A 23,155-nucleotide genomic window follows, 5' to 3' on the forward strand; every position below is an offset into this window, starting at 1 on the left:
CCCGGCCTGTAAAAAAAGTGTGCTTTCCCAGTCGAACACTGCAGATCCTCGGGGCTGTGCTCCCGCTGGCAGGAGGTGCACGGAGGACCCTCGGCCCCAGGAAGCCCGTCTCTCTCGGTACCCTCAGTCCTCCAGCTGCCACTGTTGGGAGTGAGAGCCGTCACAGATTGCCATGGCAACGTACCCTTTGTGGCCGAGTGGGTTGAGCACCGTCAGGCACTGCCCGACCGACACCTGGTACAGACGGTTACCCTTCTGGAAGAGAAACGACAATAGAAACGCACTTCATAACAGAGACGAGGATCCGTGTGTGGGATTCATTCTCCCTCGCCGTCATCCTGGTCACCTTTTACATCATATTGTATAATATATAGATCATTTGTTTGATTAAATTGAGAAGCAGCTGAATGCCCTTTAATCCTCTCAAAGACCACAGTGCCCTTAACCACCACTGTGTCTGACCTGTGCCCAATTAACCCCTTGCACTTTTTTCACGTTGTCGTGTCAGTGCCACTTTCATGCATTTAAAACTTACCTGCAGATGATACTCAACACTGTAAAGGGGGAAAAAAGCTTTTATTATGAAAAATATGAAAAATAGAAAACTGAACTATTGGAACTATTGTTAATACTTGGTGGAAGCAGCTTCTCCTGCAGTTACAGCTGTGAGTCTGATGGGACGGGTCTCCACCAACTTTACTTTCTTTACAGAACTGTTCAAGCTCTGACCTGTTCCTTGGGGAGTGTTGATGGACTGCAATCTTCAAGTCACGGCACACATTTCTGACTGGGTTTAGGTCAGGGCTCTTCCATCCCAGTTTCAGCTTCCTTGCACAGGGCAGCAGGTTTTCCTCAAGGACTTTGCTGTACTTTACTCCGTTAATTCTCCTTTTCTACCCTGACAAGTGCCCCCAGTCCCTGCCCATGAGAAACATCCCCATCACATGATGCTGCCCCACCGTGCTTCACAACAGGGATGGTGTTCTCTGGGTGATGTGCTGTGATGGGTTTGTGCCAAACATAACGCTTTGCATTCAGGTCAAAAAGTTCAATTTTAGTTTTGTCAGACCAGAAAAGAGAGTCCCCTGAGTGTTGTTTTATATACTTGGGATTCAAGGTGGGCGTCTTGAGTACCATACAGGCCAGACTTGTGGAGTGCTTGGGGCATGACCAGTATTGGCATTAAAAGACTAGGTAGGCCTCTTGGCCGTCTCTCTGATCTCCTTCTTGCTCGGTCATCCATTTTGGAGAGAGAGTCTGATCGAGGCAGGGTCTTGGTGGTGCCACACACCTTCCGTTTCTTAATATTCTCTTGACCGTGCTCCAAGGGATATTACAAGCCTTTCAGATACAGCTCTGGAATAAATCAAGAGACCACTGCAAATTGTTCTTAAATCAGCATCTCTACATGTATGGCAGCCATTCCATTCCATTCATGTTGTTATTTGGAATTTGGGAGAAATGTTGTGAGTAGCTTATAGAATAAAACAAAAATGTTCATTTTACACAAACACATACCTATAAATAGTAAAACCAGACAAACTGAATTTTGCAGTGGGCTCTTAATTGTTTCCAGAGCTGTATATATTTTTTATACCCATTCGCTGATTTGTCCTGGAGTTCTTCTGAAAGCTCCTTGGTGCTTATGGTTGAGTCTTTGCTTTGAAATGCTTCACCCAGCAGAGAGAACCTACAGGATCGGTTGAAGTTATCCTGAAATCATGACTTAACTTAGTGTGTGATTTTGAAGGTGATTGCAAACACTAGCTAAATTAGGATGATTATTATTATTATTATTATAACCAATACATTTTCTATGAATTTCTAATTGTGGGGTAGGATGTGTATATTATAAAAAAAAAAAAAAAAGTTTTTAATGCATTTCTAGGCTGTAAGAAAACAAAAGGAGAATATTTTGAAAGTGGGTGTAGACTTTATATAGGCACTGTATATATCTCATCCAGAGGCATGGTAAATTGAGGTAAAACATGTCTGACAAGCCTGCGAAATGTTTGTGGACACATATCTACGCCACGCTGGGTTTTTAAGGGTTACTGAATCCAATACATTTAGCCACCTTTATAAACTGAGTGATTCGTGGGCTATAACGGAGTTATAACGGAGAGAGAGACACTCCAGTCCAGTTCCTCTCTCCCTGATCCTTTCCCCTCCAGCAGGCACTGGTGCAGTAATAGAGTTAAAGTGCATTACGTGCAGGCCTGGATGCGACAGAGGAACACTCTGTCCAAGCACAGCCGTCAGTCCGCTCTCCCCATCGTCAGGAGAGCCAGGTGTTCTCGGTGCGTCTCTGTAAAGAGGGGCCTGTTGGCCGGGCGGGCAGCCCTCTTACCCCGAGTGTCCACTGCTGGGAGCCCCCGGAGCCGTGGCACTTCATGAGGCGGGGGGGGTCGGTGGAGCGGATCTCTGACATGTCCAGACACAGCAGGCCGGCCAGGATGAGCTCATGCTCCTCGTCGTACGCCCACTCCTGAGCAAAGCACGGGAGACACGTCAAGCAGAGAGCACACAGAGACAGAGAGACATACAAACTGAGCGCAGCGGGACAGAGAGACACACAGGAACAAACAGAGAGAAACAGATCTGATTCAGGAAAGCCTAGCATACCTTGAAGTTAGAAATGAAGTGAACAAAAAGAAATTAAGTAAAGACAGACAAGTGGGCAGATAGACAGACAGGCAGAGAAGCACAGAGATAGACAGACGGGAAGAGGAAGTGACAGTTTAGCAGCGCAGCCCTTTAGCAGAGCAAGTTCTTCTATCGGTTTCCAGAAGAGAGACGGGAAACCGAACCGAACAGAGGAGCAGAGGCAGGAGAGTCGGTACCTGTTCGGGGTCGTCGCTGTTGCAGTCTTTCACCACCACTATCCCTCCCTTCTGGCTGGGCCGCCCCTGGGCCACCAGGCACTTGTTGACCAGGAGATTTCGTAGCTGAGGAACAGAGAGACGGAAGAGGAGAGAGAAAAACAAGTATGAGATAGAGTCAGCAATCGGGCCTAATCTCTCTCACACAGGGCTGCTAAGCCTGTGAAGATTAGGTGTGATCGAGCTGATAAGAGCTTTCACATTAAATACCCCTCCAGAGCAGACAGCTGCATTTATAGCATTACCCCTCTTCCGGCCTTGACGCACTCACAGCCGCCTGCCCACCAGTAATCACAGTTACAGTACTGTGTGTAGTGCTGTACTCGAAGAACATCCCCCGAGATGTGTCATTTGTGGTGGCCTGTGCCGTGCTGTGTCTCTCTCTTTACCATGTTTAAGACACTATTTCTGAGCAATAGGAAATGGGAATCTCCGGCTGGGAATATGAGGAATCGTCTGGAATGCATCTTTGGAAAAGAGTTCTGGGAAAACAAGTGCTACACAAACAATGCAATCTCCCAGGATGCCTTGCTCTCACAGTTACGAGCAACTGTGCTGGCTGTCCGCTGTTGTGAAACAAATCTCATTAGGCTGTTAAAAAAAGGTCAGTTCACTGATATTCACAAGAAAGTATATGTTACTAATTCTATGTGCTCAAAAGTTTGTTATTGTGTCCAAGTTAAACTCTGTGTGACCTGCAAGGTTAGATATCTGGTTTGCATTTCTTGCGCTTCATAAATGCATCATTTACTAAAAATCTTAACAGCATCTGTTTATGAAGCTCAGTGCACTGTAGAGCAAGGGAGTGATCATCTATTTACGAACTGTATTTTTAAAACAGAGGCAGTCTCATTCTCGGGAGTTATCCTCACATGTTTGAGACGGCTTGCTTATCACATACTACCTGAATTACAGGGGATTGCCACTTTATTTTCAGTCAATTGGATTGTGGACGCTTAATATCTCTTAGCTGGGGGAAATGTCTGAAATTACTTATTAAGGCTTGCACTGCAAAACTGGATTCTTCTGGGTTATGGGTTCCATTCCGAGTCCGTTCCAACTGCAAGTCCCCATCACACCGTGCTCTCTCTCTCTCTCTCCGATTATACAATATCACACACTACTCTTAGCAGCTTCTCTCCCTACCACTACCGATCACTCTTCCCCTGCCTTTTCCTGCTGCTTCAATGCTGCTCTGTGTAATTTGTGCACCACTGTGTAATTTTTATTTTTCCCCATTTGCTTTCATTAGGTTGTGATGCTGTTGAATAAGAGTTGCCTGAGATGAAGGTGCTAGACAAATATACAGATAATAGATAAAACAACAGACTTGGATTATGTCTCTCCTACAAATTACAGGTAGAGCCATGAAAACGCTGGTGATTTTCGCCGGCTTCCAAAACGTTATTTGGCAAGACACGAAGGTGACTCTTGCAAGTCATGTGTGAAGCTTTATGCTGCCAGTTTCTTCCAATGCTTTGAAGTCTGCAATCATGAAGCATTTGGTTTTTTATCCCTCTTTCTTTTATCCATGCTGCCCTAACAGCCTTTAAAAGACTCGTGAGATAGTGCTTCAGACACAAAGTGCAGTTATGTACTTACAAATCAAAGACACACGTTCATGAAGCGCAAGAGCAGAGAGACAGCTACTCGAGGCGTGGACTGCTCTCTCCATCACTGTGACCTAGTTGTCCATTCCCACAGTGCCACCTGCTGTAACATCTGCTAAAATGCAACTATGATGCATGCTTTGAATCTGCAATGTGACCACTGCCCATACGCACATATTGTGCCCCTGAACAACATGGGAGAGATTCAGCAACAACACAGGACACATGACGTGATCTAAACACAGGCCCAACAGCTCGCCTATGCGTCCGAGGTGTTTATAATCGAGCTTCCACCAGGATTTCTAAAGCAGAGTGATCTTCATGTTTCATTATTTGTGATGCTACATCTTGCTAAATATGATTACAGTCAGATTCAACTCAAAGTTTTGTTTCCGATCAGCGTTTTTTGACTGTGCTTGGCTACCTTTGAAAGGCTGCTCCTCAATAATAGCTGCCGAACTTTAAAAGGACAAACAGAACTGACCACACAATCCGGTGCAACAACAAGTAATCATTTGGGAAGACGCGTGGCATCAGCTCTGTTTATTTCCAGAGATAACAATAGTCACAACAGTCTCTTTCAGTTTTGACATGTTAAAGCATGGAGGGGTAGAGTAAGCCATGATACAAACTCTGTGAAACCACGGGAAACAGACATACGTGTGTATGAAAAGCTACAGAAAAAAACTTGGGGTAAAAATGGCCAAACTAATGTGTAAATGTACTGCAGGGAAACTCCCCTAACTTGCAGGTGTAGCTCAGTTCCTGTCCGAAGCCAGCGTTGGAGACGGGGGAACCCAAAGGCACTGAAGGGGTTAACACCCTGAGTTTATATGGTTAGCTGGTCTAAACAAGGCAGTGAAAGGACGCATGGAGGAGCACAGCATTCTTTACTGTTAATCTGTGTTCTTTTGGCGTCACCGAGCAGCCTGGGAGAAGCTTACCCTCCCTCGCTGCAGGACTTTGGGCCTCTTCGCCCCCTTGTTGACAAACACAGCCTGCTGGGGCTTCGGGTGGGCGGCCGACACCTGCATCTCAGGGTAGATGTTGTCCAGGTACCACTTGAAGGAGTTGCAGCCGAGGCGCTTGCGGATGGCCAGGCGCTCGCCGATGTCCCCGTAGTCCCTCGTCCTCAGCTCAGGTCGCAGGGCGAAATACTGCTCCTTTAGTGGGAAGAAGAAACAGAGCTCTGTCAGTATAGGTTAAACACAAAGTCGATCTCCTGTGGGAACCGGAGGACTCTCGGTGTGAAGACGTCGGCGTTTTTCTGCAACCGAGTTCAATGCAGGACTGCTCAACTTTTAGTAAAATCAAGTTTCAGGTCTCCAGCTGGCATTTGAAGGGCCAAGCAAGCTGTCAAGGTGAAGACGAGGACTTGCAGAAACTGCCAGGCTTTTCTGAAGGTCAGGCCTTCACAGTAAATCCATGGGGTCTCAAACAGCCTGACTGACCCCCATTACCTAGCCTGGGCCAACATGCATGGCCAAGTCTCTCCTGCCCTGGAATTTCATACATTAATACAAATGCCTCTTCCTGGAATACAAAGACAGCCGTGTGAAAGCATCTCCTTGGCTTAGAGCAAGTGTGTCTTGACCTACTGCCATGGCATTATCTCACCAAGGAAATATTAAGGGCCTCTCTGAATCGAGGGACGCATCACGATCGATAAACATTTCTCCCATCACTGATTCTCTGCTCTGTTCCCTCCGACTCCCATTTACTCCACTCTAGGAAGCTCAGGCCCAGTTAATGATTAGCTGACAGTACAGTAAAAAGACAACAGATCGCAGGAACAGCAGTCACCTGACGATTGTGTGACATGCTTCAGTGCTTAAAGTTACAGATTGACATGACCACAGTGGGCCATGACATGCTTTGTCAATCATTCAATTAAAACTATAACAAAACAAGTTAACCGTTCCAGATTGTGTAATTGCAGTCTTAAATCGCTTAGACAATCAGGAAAAAAAAAATATTGGTGGCTTTATTCTGACAGCCAAGAAACCCCCTTTCCTGACAAACCTCTAACCTGCTGCAGCTGCTGAGTTCTTCCCTCATTCAAAACATATAGAGAGACTGACTCAGTGCTGGGTTGAACCCAACTGCTGCTTCGGTGGATTTGAATCAAAATGCATGTGTGTGGTGCTGAATTCATGTACAAAAGGGCTCTACTCTTAATGTGTCGAAAATTGGCATTTTAAAGGATAGTGCTGACAGAGAGTCAACATCAAGTCACCACATTGTCCATCCCCAAAAACAAAGCCGAAATCCATCCCCAAGCCACACAAGGTCACCATCTCTACTGTAAAGGTCCTACAATAGCACGTTTGCACGGACCACATTGTCCAGATACATAAAGAAGAGCAAAACTACACAACTACACACCTTGTACTCGTCCATCCACACGTGAGCCAGGCGCAGGGAATTGTGGGCCATGGTGTCCTGCCCTCCCGGAGACCCGTACGGGCGCCTCTTACGGAAAATGTGTCCGACTCGCGAGCAGGGGATGATCAGCAGCCGGCCTCCACACATCCAGATCTGCCAGAGCCAGGAAGAAAAGCCCTTGATTAGGGGAGGTGGGGGATCACCACATCAGGTTTGATTTAATGTAGTTCAAACATTGCTTCTAATGGACGCCAAACGGAAATTCATTTTAAGGGGGTAATGGAAAGCAAATTCCATGTCCAAATTCCTGTCTTGGGAGGGAACAGACAGACAGACACATCTATATATACTAGAGCCAAGATGGGAACAAACTGTGTGTGTGTGCGCGTCAGGGAGAGTGTTGTGTAAAAAAGTGGTAGAAAATTCCATTCAATCGCAAACTACCTTAAACCACACATTTTATTCCACGTGTTTGTTGTAAGTCAGGCTGCAAACTGAAGTTTTGTTTACTTCTGTTTGAAGGATGTCATCTTTCTGGTTCGCTGTAACACGGAGATAACCTCAGATTTAAGCTTTACCCTTAAATAAAGTGTTTCTGAACTTGGTCAGAATGAGAGTTTTCCCAGACGGAGGACTGATGGAGGCCTCACACCACACACGGGGTAATTAGGGAGGTCCAAGCATTTTAAAACGAACAAGAACAGTTATGTCTTACAGGCGTTCGATTCCAGTCTGCCATTTAAAACAAAAAGCAAGCCAACTGTAAGGGAACCGCAATTCATCTCACTGACGAAGTGTACATTTTAACATCCTTTTTTTACCCTGGAAAAGAAAGCTCATCTGGATTTTAAACGAGACCAGGGGCTGAGAATGACGGGACAAGGAAACTGGAAAAACAATCTCCACTAACTGAAGTTTATATATATATATTATACATGGATCTCAGTCATCTACATGAGAGAAACATAAAAGTTTAATGAAATTAAAGAGATGTTTACCCTGAAGGAAATCTCCAGGTTCTCCCCACCCCAGATATCCATCCCACTGTCATACTGGCCCAGCTCATTAAAATACTTCCTGTCCATCGCAAAGAGCCCTCCGGCCATCGTTGGAGACCTGAAACGGACAAGGGGGCAGATTTATCACTCATGTTCATTTTACCACCCCTTCTTATTTAAGGATGAAACACGCCCACTCTGCTGACATCAAACAAACCCACAAGATTGGTCTCACACATGAAAAAAAAAAAAAAAAAATCACTGACCTGATGGGGGCGACGGCACCCTCTCGAGAGCCGAGGTCGGACAGGGGCACGGGGTCCCACTTGAAGTGCAGGCCCCAGTTGAAGCCGCCCCTGACTATGGGCGAGGGGCTGTAGACCAGTGTGTCAGCACTGATGATGTCGATGACGGGACACACCACCGTGTGTCGGTCCTCCAGGATGGGCGCCAGCAGGGGCTGCAGCCACAGCTCGTTCACCTCGCAGTGGCTGTCCAGGAACACCAACACCTCCCCTGACGGCCGAAACACAGTCAGCGTCACCCCAGTTAGCACCAAGATCATACATGGTGTCTCACTCTAACAACATTCAGTTTCTTGATGTGTATATCGTGAGTCAATTGTAAATTGCTCTGGTTAATGGCATCTAATTCATACATACAGTGGGGGAAAAAGTATTTGATCCCCTGCTGATTTTGTACGTTTGCCCACTGACAAAGAAATGATCAGTCTATAATTTTAATGGTAGGTGTATTTTAACAGTGAGAGACAGAATAACAGCAAAAAAATCCAGAAAAATGCATTTCAGAAAAGTTATAAATTGATTTGCATGTTAATGAGGGAAATAAGTATTTGACCCCTTCGACTTAGTACTTGGTGGCAAAACCCTTGTTGGCAATCACAGAGGTCAGACGTTTCTTGTAGTTTGCCACCAGGTTTGCACACATCTCAGGAGGAATTTTGTCCCACTCCTCTTTGCAGATCCTCTCCAAGTCATTAAGGTTTCGAGGCTGACGTTTGGCAACTCGAACCTTCAGCTCCCTCCACAGATTTTCTATGGGATTAAGGTCTGGAGACTGGCTAGGCCACTCCAGGACCTTAATGTGCTTCTTCTTGAGCCACTCCTTTGTTTTGGGTCATTGTCATGCTGGAATACCCATCCACGACCCATTTTCAATGCCCTGGCTGAGGGAAGGAGGTTCTCACCCAAGATTTGACGGTACATGGCCCCGTCCATCGTCCCTTTGATACGGTGCAGTTGTCCTGTCCCCTTAGCAGAAAAACACCCCCAAAGCATAATGTTTCTACCTCCATGTTTGACGGTGGGGATGGTGTTCTTGGGGTCATTCCTCCTCCAAACACAGCGAGTTGAGTTGATGCCAAAGAGCTCAATTTTGGTCTCATCTGACCACAACACTTTCACCCAGTTCTCCTCTGAATCATTCAGATGTTCATTGGCAAACTTCAGACGGGCCTGTACATGTGCTTTCTTGAGCAGGGGGACCTTGCGGGCGCTGCAGGATTTCAGTCCTTCACGACGTAGTGTGTTACCAATTGTTTTCTTGGTGACTATGGTCCCAGCTGCCTTGAGATCATTAACAAGATCCTCCCGTGTAGTTCTGGGCTGATTCCTCACCGTTCTCATCATTGAAACTCCACGAGGTGAGATCTTGCATGGAGCCCCAGACCGAGGGAGACTGACAGTTATTTTGTGTTTCTTCCATTTGCGAATAATCGCACCAACTGTTGTCACCTTCTCACCAAGCTGCTTGGCGATGGTCTTGTAGCCCATTCCTGCCTTGTGTAGGTCTACAATCTTGTCCCTGACATCCTTGGACAGCTCTTTGGTCTTGGCCATGGTGGAGAGTTTGGAATCTGATTGATTGATTGCTTCTGTGGACAGGTGTCTTTAATACAGGTAATGAGCTGAGATTAGGAGCACTCCCTTTAAGAGAGTGCTCCTAATCTCAGCTCGTTACCTGTATAAAAGACACCTGGGAGCCAGAAATCTTGCTGATTGATAGGGGACCAAATACTTATTTCCCTCATTAACATGCAAATCAATTTATAACTTTTTTGAACTGCGTTTTTCTGGATTTTTTTGTTGTTATTCTGTCTCTCACTGTTAAAATACACCTACCATTAAAATCATAGACTGATCATTTCTTTGTCAGTGGGCAAACGTACAAAATCAGCAGGGGATCAAATACTTTTTCGCTTACTGTACACAATCTTTACAATAAATACCATAGCAATCACAAAGACATTACAGAGATATCATATTCAGCGATTTACAAGGGAACTGTCATGTTCAGGCAGGCTGAAGAAGCAGGGTATTTCCTGCCGGGAGCGAAGAAGATAACACGGGGACTTGATTTAGGTTTTCAAAATTGTGATAGGTACCCATCAATCCAAATAAATTTAATAAACCCCTTCAAGATCAACAGCGATGCAAAGACCCCGGGGGGCAAACACAAGAGGAAACGGAGTATAAAAGCCACCTGGAGCAAAACAAACAGGAGACACTTCCTCGCAGCGAGAGTGGTGGGAGTCTGGAACAAAGTCAAACTCCCCCGGACGTGCGGTTGGAGGCAGCTCTTTGGGATCGTTAAAAACGGATAGGATGCAACTCTTGGATCATTAAGTTGCTGTAGCTACCAGAGTGGCCTCCTCTAGTGTGTAAACGTTTTCTGTATTTATAATGCTGGCCCAAAAATGTAGAGTTGTGCCCCAAACAATAATAAAAGGTCTCTGTCTGCATATAGATCAAAGACAATGAACCCCACAATCCTGAGTCTCTTCATAAAACATCAAAGCTCTTGTTTCTATTTGTATTGTTATACAACATCAGATTTAATGTACCATTTCACTCGTTTACAAGGGGAGACTCCCCTCTTCACTTCCTTCAAGAAAGACATATGATTCATGCAACAGAAAGCATACAACAGTGTATTGTTTTTGTGTGTGAAAGAGTTGGGTTTCCCCCCCATGGAGGTCCATAGTCGAAGAAAAACCGAGTGATCCTCCACAACTCATCACAAGACTATGTTATATGATTTAATTACCATTACAATTGGTTTGTATTCCATTCTGTACTAAATTACAATGCAAGACGCAGCAATTTAATTAGCCCTGCTGATTAACCAACAGATATTGCTAACTGTGCATGAGATTAGACAGTATACGGCTGAAATATAATAAACACAATGAGATCATCCACAAATAAAAACGACCTAAGAGCTGGTATTGAATTTACAGACGCTCGGGGCTTTGGGAAATGTGGAACAAACGTAAATGTAAGTAAATGATATCCGTATGAATATAAAACGCAGATTAGGAGGGTCAGGAGGGTCAGGATAGGGAGGGGAGGAAGAAAAAGGATAATCAAAATCAACAATTCTCAGCAGAGAGGAGAGAAGGGAGACCTTTTGAAACAACGCCCTGGTCTCGGAGGTCTCCACACACGGACCCCGCTCCGCAGGGCTCACCTGTGGCGTGAGAGGCCCCGATCATTCTGCCTCGGATTAGGCCTTCCCGCTTCTCGTTGCGGACAAGCTTCACTTTGCCCCGCAGGTTGGCCTGGATGTAGGTGTCCAGATCTCCCTTCAGGTCATCTGTTGTCAGAGGGACAGCAGATTCAGCACAGGGGCTTTGGAAACCACATCGATGAGGCCTGGGGCCAACAGCACAAAACACCCGCAATCACATACACTGCGGTGAATTCAATTTCCAATCCTATATCTTCCCTTAACGGATGACTGATTCAATACCAAACGCTGACCAACTCATATAACTGATCAATTATCGATTATCTCCGGTCTAAACAGCCAACAAGTGCTCTTGTATTTTTTTTTTGTGGGAGGTACGTCTGCACACATATTCACTGACTGAGTGTGGTGCAAGAGCCAGTGTACAACTGGCATTTTAACTTCTAAAATAGTTTCTGAGACCAAATCACGAAGATCTAGACCAAATCATCATGACCTGCCAATCATCCACAGACCGTTCTTCAATTAATCTGGAACATATTAATTTATTATCTATTTTGAACACATTTCATGAGATGTTTAACAGTGTGAGCCCACTCTGAACACATTAGTGGAACGAGTCGCTTGCCCAGCTCGCTGTGGTCGTCCACCAGAATGATCTCATGCAGCAGGACGGGGGGGGTGCGGTCCAGCACACTGTGGACTGTCCTCAGCAGGGCAGAGAAAGCCTCGTTGAAGAAGCAGATCACCACACTGGCCGGGGGCAGGCCCAGAGGGTACGGCTTGTCCTTACACCTGCAAGAGAACATATAATCAAAATAAATACATTTACAAACATGGCCAGTAACTGTAGCAACGCACCAACATGTATGAAGCGAAATAAACACATTGTCCCACATCCTTGAAACTGTAATTGTGTTCAGTTTACCAACACGTTTTTTAAGAAACAAAAAACAGCAACACACCCATTTCTAAAACGGTCTCAATCAGGGTTTATTCACGTTCAAGTAAGCAGACAAGATTTACTTTTTCATTCCTGTTTTTCCACCAAATACATTTCTTTATATTTTAGCGAGGGCCAACCACTACGTTTCGACTTGAAGGCGCAGAATGGAAACAAAGACTGCCAAATAAATGGGGAACCTTCCAGCTCGGCCTTAATTGACACGAATAATCTGAATGCCTATTAAATCAGAGGCATTCGATTCGAACAGCAAGAGCCTTCGAGAGCTCTTACTTTGCGTTCCTGGTGTCGGGCAGGTCCCTGTGGAAGCCCAGGCGGTTGCTGATGAGGACGTTGAAGGCGTGTTTGTGGTAGCCCATGTCTCGGATTTCTTGATCCTGCTCATTAAAAATCATACCTAGGGTTGGGGGCAGTGGGGGTGGGGGAGACAGTAAAGTAACAGCAAACATCTCATTACAACGGTCAGCTTAAGCAGTCTGGAAAATAACCCGATTAAGCACATGAAGAACATAGAATGTTAGAGATTGAGAGTCTTCTTGGATAAAGGAGTCTGTTAGATAACTTAATAATAATAATAATCATAATAATAATAATAATAATAATAATAATAATAATAATAATAATAATAATAATAATATTATTGAGAGGCTGGTAGAGTCTAATGCAACCCTTTAGCCCTTAACAACCCTGGCTCTGCTCACAGGAGGGGAGTAGAGGATCCACATCAGCAAGACATTAATACAAACTATACCAGATCGACTTCTGTTGAACTGCAGAAGAGTAGAAGAAAGTGCAATATAGCAATGTGTGGGTCTCCCACACAGACTGCATTTGCATCTAAGGGTTAAAATAAGCAGCTTGGTTCATATGGAGTGTTCCTGGAAGTGCTGCAATCTGCTGTAGGTAGGAGGCTCAAGCTGGCACGGCAACACACTGCTCTTGGTTGGGTCAGCGCCAGGAACTGATCCCACTGTATTGAGGCCAGTTCCATAACACAGTTGAGTTTCCTCTCAAGTCTTTCCAATACGAGCGTCACACAAACACACACCCATGAAGTCGACACGCCTTGGTCAGTGAAAAGCTGCAGTGTGGAACACTGGGGTCATTCAGTACTTTAGGGCTCTTCGATGAGAAGAATGGGAAGACAAAGGCAACACGTTACATGTTCACGGAAAATAGCGCTACTGCAAAATGTCTCTCTCACAGCCAAACCTAGTTATTACTAGCCTCTCTGTGTGGAAAAGGTGTTTGAGACTGTGGTTTTGCTGCTCTGGACCCAAGGCAAGCTGTCAAGCACTCCTGAAATGCCAGGTATGGAAGAAAGCCATCTCACTTAAAATCCCCCCACCTGGCCTACAGTCTGTCTCATAACACCCACTTTCTTTCCAGCCAGCAGTCAAACATCTGGACAGGCAATGAAGATTAAGCCCACCTGACAGAGTCCAGTGAAAGCCAGCTTGGCAGCGAAAGAGATTTTGTGAGGTTTGGGGAACCATGCTGTCCATTTTCATACCAATGACGTCTGGCCAAAAAGTCTTAAACAAATAATAATAATTCTGGAAAAACAAAAAGCAGCGTGGAAAAGACTTGACTGGCACGGCCCTGCGGTGACCAGGACAGCCCAGTCGTGGGAGAGAGTCCACTTGACTTTGGCAAGTTAACATACATGACCAATGGGAAACAAAGAGGGGGTTCATAGCCTAAAACATCCTCAGCTCCTAGTGAGAGAGAGCACCCCTGGAGGGTCAATGCTCACCGGTCTTGGATTGCTGCAATACACTACAGTGCAGTGAAGAACGGTATCAAGTTTTCCAGTTTTCACTCCATGCAGGTTCATAATGACTTCCACCAATCAGCCTGCAGAGCAGTGCTCCCCAAACCTTTTCCTGGGGACCCCACTGTCCTACTGGTCAATTACTTAATTGAAACCTTAATTGCACTAATAATATTTCCAATGAGAAAACAGGCGAATGTGCATCTTTTCATTCACATAAAGTCAGATGTAGAAGTGAGTAGTTATTAAAGATTTACGATTGTATAATCATAAATCTCGAAAAACTACTCACTTCTGAATCTTTTGTAGTCATTTTTGTATTACTTTAGTATAAATACATGTTAATGTTGTTTTTTTCAGACTTTATGTGAACGAAAAGACACAAATTCGCCCGTTTTCTCATTGGAAATAGTTACATTTCAAAACATCACTGTCCTGGTCACAAAAGCAAAGTTTGTGGGGAATAATAGGCATTTTCTATACTTTTGAGGCATGAGCAATTGGGAAATAACACTTACTACCCAGGAACAAAAAATAAATAAAAAGTTACACGGTGTTATTTGGAGTTCAGTTAAGGGTTCCATTGGCACAAAATCCAGCAGGACAGGAGGCGGGAAAAGTTACGTTCATCCAGTTCAGCATGTCAGTGGACAGGCTACATAGCTGAGGGCTGGGTTGGTTTTGAGCAAAATCCAGGAGACACTGCAGTCCTCCAAGAAATGAGTTTGACCCCCAACTCCCTGCCCCAGTCTACAATGCAATGGACTTACCCATCTCAGGGGAAAGGTCAGCCTTCCTGTTGTCCAGGGCCGCTCCGTGCTGCTCCCTGACCCAGTTATTCGGTCGCTTGGGATCTGGTTCGCGGGCTGGCCCTCGGGTGAAGCGGGGCTGGAACTTCCTGGGGTAATTGCGGAAGGCCTGGGCCCCCTGGACGGGCACATGGCGGAAGGGCTGGCTCTCGCGGCTGAGGTTGAAGTAGATGAAGAGGAGGAGTGTCCAGGTCAGGGATGTGAAGAGACAGCCATAGCAAAAGTAGCGCCACGTCACGCTGCCCATGGTGGCCCTAGCATCGCTGGCGGTCCATTCTCAATCCCCTGCGCCCAGAGAAGATGACGACAAAGCTGGACGTCACTAATCAGCGAGTGTCTCAGCTTCAAGGTTCAAGGCTAAAGTCACACACAAACACAAAAGCACCCCTAAAGCCTGTTACACTAACAGCAAAAATACCTAGCATGTAAACACGTATTTTCACAATAATGTTATCCAACACACTCTTTATAAATTGATTATTCATATTATAGCTTGCCAAATGACAGAAAGAGCTGGATGCCAGGGGTAAGGAAAAACAATTACTTCAAAATCAATAAAACCTCTGGGAAGGATACGAAGGTCAAAAGGTGCTGCCGGCTTTTATTTTTAGTATTTATTTTCTTTGGAGACAGACGGATGGAGACGTATCCATATTCTCAATATGTTCAGACAACAAGAGCAGAGACACCGCGTTATTCAGGTCACACTTTGTAAGGCGACTGATCTGGGATGTGAAAGCAGCTTCCCGTCTGCTGCCACAGCCGGGGTCAATCCCGAGTCAACCTCAGCTCAGTTCTGTCATTGGCATTAAAAATTGACAGAGTAAGAGGTACAGGAAACCACTGGAATTTGGGATTTTAACAGCATCTGAATTTGGGATGGATTCGACTGAAATGAGGAGGAGTTAGAAGTGAACACAAGGAGTTGACCCTTTGCTCTGGCATGCGAGATGCCTGGACAATGTTTCCTGGACTGGGTTGTTTAAGGATATTATCCGTGGAAATGTTTTGGATTAATCCGATGTTTAGCTTGTACAAAGCAAGGGCTTTAATAAAAAATATGAATGGTTTAAAACAAAACAAAAACAGACTGAGGATTTGACTGGGCTAGGATATCTCGGCGAGGGCACTGGGTTTGGAAGGGCTCTTAAGATCGGTGGCTGATCACGCATCTGTTAATCCATTAACTGGTTCAGTGAATGAAGGGACCGTTTTGGAATGGGACCCAGAACACCCAGTTTCCCTTTAAGGATCTGGATTCCAGAACTGAATTAGAATCCAACTGGAATCAACCCCAACTGCAGTCCACACACAGCGGCTGAGAGGATTCGCAAAATATCACTGAAGAATACCCCCTCCCCCCCACACACATACACACACACACTCCCCTCTCCCCTGGACCAGCGCCGGGTTTTGGGCGTCTCTCTCCCTGTCCTAATCCACAGATTAAGGCACAGAGCAGCACCATTATGCAGCACAATGGAGTGTTTGAGCAGCACATAAAGGGAGAGCTCTTGAGAGTAATCAGCCATGGACTCTCATTTTCTGCTCTCATTCTCCGCCGTTCAGACTCTCCCTTTCAGAGAGAGAACCCACCCCACTCTGTCCCATTTACTAAAAGCCCACAGTAGCGACGGTAACCGTTTGGAAAGCAAAACAATAACCTTTTTTTATTTTCTTTTCCCACCCTGTAGCACCAAAGTATAAGGATTTCAATAGAAATCACACAAAAGACAGGAAGAGGAGATCAAATGCTCTTGTTGGACACCGTAGATGGAAACGCAAGCAGAGATTTCTCAGGGATGTTTTCATCCAGCAGTGGATGGACAAAGACTGATATCGATGATGATGATAAACTTCCTTTTCAAAACAAATCCTTGGAGTCTATCCCTTGGACGCGTGCATGCAGTGTGCGTTACCTAAACGCAGTCTCAAGCACAATATCCACGCTTCCATTGCACAGCTCTCCATGACAAATTGCGATGATTTGCAGGGTGCAGACAGGACAGCTCTCAGTCTGGTGCAGTAAAGATCTCTGTGTTTCTCTGAGCTTACAATTATTTTATTATGAGTTCTGACTTCTATTCTATTATATATATGAGAAGAGGAATTGAAAGCATAAGAGAACTGGAACACAAACTATTCTACAGCCCTGGAACTGAATTGCTAAGGGAAGCCATGGCGGACAAAGGCTTGTGTGGTTAGAACTTAAGACCAGACACACTCAGATCCTGATTTCAAATCCTATTTTCTGGCTCCGACATCCAGTCCATCTGTGAGCCAAATGCGCAGTGGTCCTAAAAAGCAGGAAACCTACAGGGCTGACACAGAATGCAGCCGTTCAAGAGATTCAAAATTCAAAATTCAAAACACAAGTGATGTTAACAGTTGCAGTATCAGCTGGTCTTTATTTTTCTATTTGTTGTTTTATAATGATTCGGTGATCAGTCATTCAGTTAAAATCAGCTCACTAAAAGCAAGCTATAAGACATCCTTCTAAAGTATTACAATGAGAGACAATACTGTACTAAGATATAAAAGTTCTTCATAACCTGAAGCTACCACCTACTTACCAAGTCTTTTAGATGGCAAAAGCTCTGAAAACCTGTTCCAGAAGTTCAGTGTCCTTACTGTTCATATTCTTCTGCCAAAAGCACTGACATGTCAAGTGCTGCCAACTACAATTTGAGCAAGCCACGCAACTTTTTCAGGGACAAAGGGCTCTCATAAAGGATTAAGGCCAAATTAGTGAAATATTAACATTACTGACTAAAAATTTACAACGCTGTCAGGAGGGGCAGAAAAAAAATCCTTACTTTTACTATAGGGAGTTCACATGACTGGCCTCGGTGGGGGGGGAATCGGCAGGTTCTTGATTTCCAGCTATTGAACACAAATGAAGAGAAGGGAAGTCAAAATGTGTCAACAGTCTCTCCACAGCCCAGGAGCTGTGGGTCAATCCAAGCCTGCTCTGGTAATCTAGTGTGCTCCCGAGAGGTCAGCAGCTGTGCCTGACATTAATCTGCAGTCTGGGGCCGCCAGTCACTGTCCCAGCTGTCATCTCAGGCCCCGACACACATCCTGCACCCAGCAGACACCCTGACTGGTTTTATTGTTCAATCTGCGGGCTACTGCCCTAGTGTACACTGTAAAGGATTTGGAACTTAGAAAGCATGCTCAGCACACTCACACTCAGACACACCCTGGGTGTCGTGTTACAAAGCGTTAGGGGCATATCGAACCATTACTGATCATTCGCATGACAGAGAAACGGCTCAGTATGACGGGTTTTTGTCATGCTGGAAGAGAAAGAAACAATTAGGAACTCAACAGGGGTGGCAATGACTTTCCGTTTGCTGGTGGGGCTTGTAAAATGGGGCAAGAGATACAAAAACATCACTGTATACAGCACACACCGACAATGATAACACTGACAAATACAACCCAGTGCAACCAGCTCTGGCTCCCAATAGTCCTTGCCTGTAATAATGGGGTAAGGGCGGGGCACACTATACACTATTCTAGAACTATAGAACTATTCTAGAAACTCTTTTCTTATGTTCAGCCCTTGTCCTTTATTGACAGTTTTATCAAATACAATACTTCATTTTCTTTCAAATTATTTTTCCTCGTTTTGGGTTTGGTCTCCAGGTAGACCCATCTGACCAAAGGGAATTTTTAACTGTGAGGGCCTTGTTTTATGAAGAGTAAATTGCCAGAGCCGAACGCCGGCATGCGTTTCGGAGACACTGTGGAATTACCTACCGTCTCCTCTTGCCATTGTTGAAACAGACTGTGACCTTGAGGCCGCTATGCAACTGCTAGCATTACTGCTTATTAACACACCATTACTGTCAGGGCAGTATTAGCTTAAGGCAGATGCATTGAGATGCTAAGCGGTTTATTATTCTCAGGACTGTTTTATGGACACTCGCCCGACCGCAGGCAATGTCACAAACCATTTGCCATACCAGACTGAATACACAAGGGTGCATGGCCTTGCGGTGCTTTTTTGGAGAAACAATTGTGTAAGTTAAGCCTTGGACTGAAGTAGCCTCTGAAGTAGGCAAGTCATTGCATTTTGTAATCCTCTGGGCAGGATTCCCCCCCCCCAAGAGAGCATAAATAACTACAGGGTTAGTTCTGACATCCTTGAGATTCATCCTTGAGGGGAGACGAAGTACAAAATAAAACAAATACTGAGGAAGGATTGCAGTACACATTCAAAGAAAAGCCTACAGTTACTTGCCATAAAGATGCAGACCTATGCATCTTAATAGCAGCTAAAGCACCTTCTATTACCCAGCACTCAGAAAGAAGAAATATGACTACTCTGTGATAAAGGCTGCAGGTTCCCCAGTAGTCCCCACACTATACTGTAGAGTAATAGGCTTCTTATTCATCTAATTAATATCTGGAATTATCATTGGCTACTTCCAGCAAAAACTGAATCCGAATGCAATTTGCCAGACGCTGATCCTCCATCAGAAAGCGACATATCTGAAGCATTTAGAGAGAGAGCAGCAGAGAACTCAACTGAAGATACACTCGCCTTACAAAGCATGCCCAGATTTTATTCTCTCTGTTCACAATGGAGATATTGGAGATATCCCACAAAGGGTAATTTGCCAGCCTCCCCCCCGCCCCTATAACACATTTGTAATTTCATGGTGAAACCACAAAAGGAAACAGGACACATACCTTCCATGAGACAGAAAAATAGAGGGGAAAAATCTGTGGCACAATGCAGCCAAAAACAAGAAAAAAGCAATTCTATGCTATTTTTAGTGCCTTTAAAAATAGAGTCTATCTGCATCTGAAACAACTCATGGCTTATAGCAGGGGTTTGATCTTGCTTTTCCTCCGGGGAGATGCAGGAGGGCTGTCAGCACTCATCAGATGGGATACAGTCGTACAAGAAGCCCTTAGTCAGAAACAGTCGGGGTGGCAGTGGGTTAAACAAAGTGCAGCGCTCTGTCGGAGTGATCTCCGCGACATACTGAAGCCCTGGCCTCGGCTTGACATCTGTCTAGGAGCTCCGCAAACCCGCCTCACACCACAAAACACACATTACAATGTTTGTTTTTGGGCTGTTGTTATTTTTATATTATGCATTTCTTCTCATTATTTATTAGCATGCAACCTTAACCAAGGCGACTGGGAAAATACACATAGCACAAAACATTACAATAAGTGCACAATGAATACACATATAAAAAGAGTCCAAATACTAATTAAGACTGAGGGAAACTGAACCTTTTCACCCCAGAACAGAGAAGACAATCAGCGTGTTTCTAAGGTCACATGTGAAGTTCTGCTGTAGCTCTGCTTAAACCTGCAACTTATTGATGCTCTGAAAAAGAAAGTTCTTAGTGTTTTTATTTTAATGAACCAGCCTTTCATATGACATGTGAAAGGATGAACTCAGTCGCCCTTTACATTAAGCTCTCGCATCCAGATAGTCCAAAACAAATACTAATACAGTGTGACCTCCAATATCACAGCCCAGGCGTGTTGAATAGCACTTTTGTGTGTAGAATGGTTCTGCTGCTCCGAGGAAAGGAATAATATTTAAAGTAAATAGTGCAGGACCCAAGATTAAAGAACCCACAAGACAGAAGAATGTGGTGAAGCCATATTTCATTACCAGATCGAAGCCAAAAGCATGGTGCCACCTTGAGGAAAACCTGGTGCAGAGGAAATGCGGAGTGCTCATCACAGTGTCGGTAGGTCTTTATGTGACCATCACCACGGACTTATTATACCGTGCATATGTGCAGGATTACGGGCAACTGTCTTCTCAACCCTTTAACCTTAACTTGCCCTGTGCGTTGGAAGTGTGATCTCCACAATCCCAGCAGACGCAAAGGTACTTTCAAAACTCACTGTCCACTGAACGGTACAAAACAAATGCAGAGAAATGTCTCAACAGCATCAGTACCCTCATCAGAAACAGCACTGCAAGCTAGATTATTTAATCACCAGATACCAATGGGGTGTATTCTCTCTGTGTGTCACTTACACACACATCACTTCTCAGATTAGAAGCCACATCCAGCTCTGGCCTGTGGAGAATGAATGCAGCTATTCTGTCTCGAATTATCGGTGACCTACATAGAGTAATCAGGGCCAAACACACACTGAGGGAATGTGGGATTCGCAGCAAGTTCAGTGTGAAGCCCCATTAAGCAACTTGACGCAGTTTAGGGAATAGCAATATGAATGGATCAGCATGACATTACAGTTTCATTATCACATAAGTAATACAAAACAAATGTAGAAAGCAAGTATTCTTTTAAAATTAGGGCGCAGAGAAGAAACTGCATGGACACACAAAGTTGGGATGTCTCCTATTAACGCAGACTTTAGGAGATCATGAAATCTTCAGGTTGCAGAAGTGCTTTACTGATGCACGATATCGCAGATGGTGACCAGTTAGACTAGAGCAACTGGCTGATTCGGTGTCCAATAATGTGAATAAGGCACAGTGGCGTGAGCTCAACACAGCACACTCACACAACACTCTCACACGCAACACAGCACACTCTCACACACAACACAGCACACTCACACACAACACAGCACACTCTCACAACACACACTCACAACACACACGACACAGCACACTCTCACACACAACACAACACACACTCACAACACACACGACACAGCACACTCACACACAACACAACACACTCTCACAACACACACGACACAGCACACTCACACACAACACAGCACACTCTCACAACACACACTCACAACACACACGACACAGCACACTCTCACACACAGCACACTCTCACACACAACACAGCACACTCTCACAACACACACTCACAACACACACGACACAGCACACTCTCACACACAACACACTCTCACAACACACACGACACAGCACACTCACACAACACACACTCACAACACACACAGCACACTCACACACAACACAACACACTCTCACAACACACACGACACAGCACACTCACACAACACACACTCACAACACACACGACACAGCACACTCTCACACACAACACAGCACACTCTCACACACGACACAACACACTCTCACAACACACACTCACAACACACACGACACAGCACACTCACAACACACACGACACAGCACACTCTCACACACAACACAGCACACTCTCACAACACACACGACACTCTCACACACAACACACACGACACAGCACACTCTCACAACACAACACAGCACACTCACACAACACACTCTCACAACACACGACACAGCACACTCTCACACACAACACAACACACACTCACAACACACTCTCACACACAACACAGCACACTCTCACAACACACACTCACACACAACACACTCTCACAACACACATGACACAGCACACTCTCACACACAACACAACACACTCTCACACACAACACAGCACACTCACACAACACACACGACACAGCACACTCTCACACACACTCTCACACAACACAGCACACTCTCACACACAACACAGCACACTCACACAACACACACTCACACAACACACGACACAGCACACTCTCACACACAACACAACACACTCTCACACACACAATCACACACAACACAGCACACTCACACAACACACACTCACACAACACACGACACAGCACACTCTCACACACAACACAACACACTCTCACACACAACACAGCACACTCTCACAACCCACACAACACAACACACTCTCACACACAACACACTCTCACAACACACACAGCACACTCTCACACACAACACAGCACACTCACACAACACACTTTAACAACACACACGACACAGCGCACTCTCACACAACAGCACACTCTCACACAGCACACTCTCACACAACACAGCACACTCACACACAACACAGCACACTCACACAACACACTCACAACACAGCACTCTCACACACAACACAGCACACTCACACAACACACTCTCACAACACACGACACAGCACACTCTCACACACAACACAGCACACTCACACAACACAGCACACTCTCACACACAACACAGCACACTCACACACAGCACACTCTCACACACAACACACTCTCACAACACACGACACAGCACACTCTCACACACCACAGCACACTCTCACACACAACACAGCACACTCACACAACACACACTCACACAACACACGACACAGCACACTCTCACACACAACACAACACACTCTCACACACAACACAGCACACTCTCACAACACACACTCACAC

General features: G+C 45.2%; 1 protein-coding gene across 6 annotated transcripts in view; it reads right to left on the reverse strand.

Annotated features, from left to right (window-relative positions):
- Window positions 1-23,155, reverse strand: part of galnt11 (UDP-N-acetyl-alpha-D-galactosamine:polypeptide N-acetylgalactosaminyltransferase 11 (GalNAc-T11)) — a 42,803-nt gene that overhangs the window by 975 nt on the left and 18,673 nt on the right. Inside the window, exons 2-13 of one of the 6 annotated variants that reach the window (XM_066688366.1) lie at window positions 17,728-17,794; window positions 14,873-15,196; window positions 12,602-12,725; window positions 11,993-12,159; window positions 11,302-11,490; window positions 8,142-8,391; window positions 7,876-7,993; window positions 6,878-7,030; window positions 5,437-5,655; window positions 2,844-2,948; window positions 2,351-2,488; window positions 1-255 (exon numbers count right to left, since the gene is read on the reverse strand). The exon at window positions 1-255 is cut by the window's left edge and continues 975 nt beyond it. In XM_066688366.1, coding sequence (XP_066544463.1) covers window positions 124-255; window positions 2,351-2,488; window positions 2,844-2,948; window positions 5,437-5,655; window positions 6,878-7,030; window positions 7,876-7,993; window positions 8,142-8,391; window positions 11,302-11,490; window positions 11,993-12,159; window positions 12,602-12,725; window positions 14,873-15,158 — 1,881 coding nt within the window. In that variant the 5' untranslated portion in view covers window positions 15,159-15,196; window positions 17,728-17,794 and the 3' untranslated portion in view covers window positions 1-123. Of the gene's footprint in view, window positions 256-2,350; window positions 2,489-2,843; window positions 2,949-5,436; window positions 5,656-6,877; window positions 7,031-7,875; window positions 7,994-8,141; window positions 8,392-11,301; window positions 11,491-11,992; window positions 12,160-12,601; window positions 12,726-14,872; window positions 15,269-17,484; window positions 17,633-17,727; window positions 17,795-23,155 lie in introns of those variants that run through there. The other 5 variants (XM_066688386.1, XM_066688337.1, XM_066688355.1 and 2 more) reach the window with 5 other exon arrangements.

This window comes from Amia ocellicauda, chromosome 2 (genome assembly GCF_036373705.1).
Source record: "Amia ocellicauda isolate fAmiCal2 chromosome 2, fAmiCal2.hap1, whole genome shotgun sequence".
Taxonomy (NCBI): Eukaryota; Metazoa; Chordata; class Actinopteri; order Amiiformes; family Amiidae; genus Amia; species Amia ocellicauda.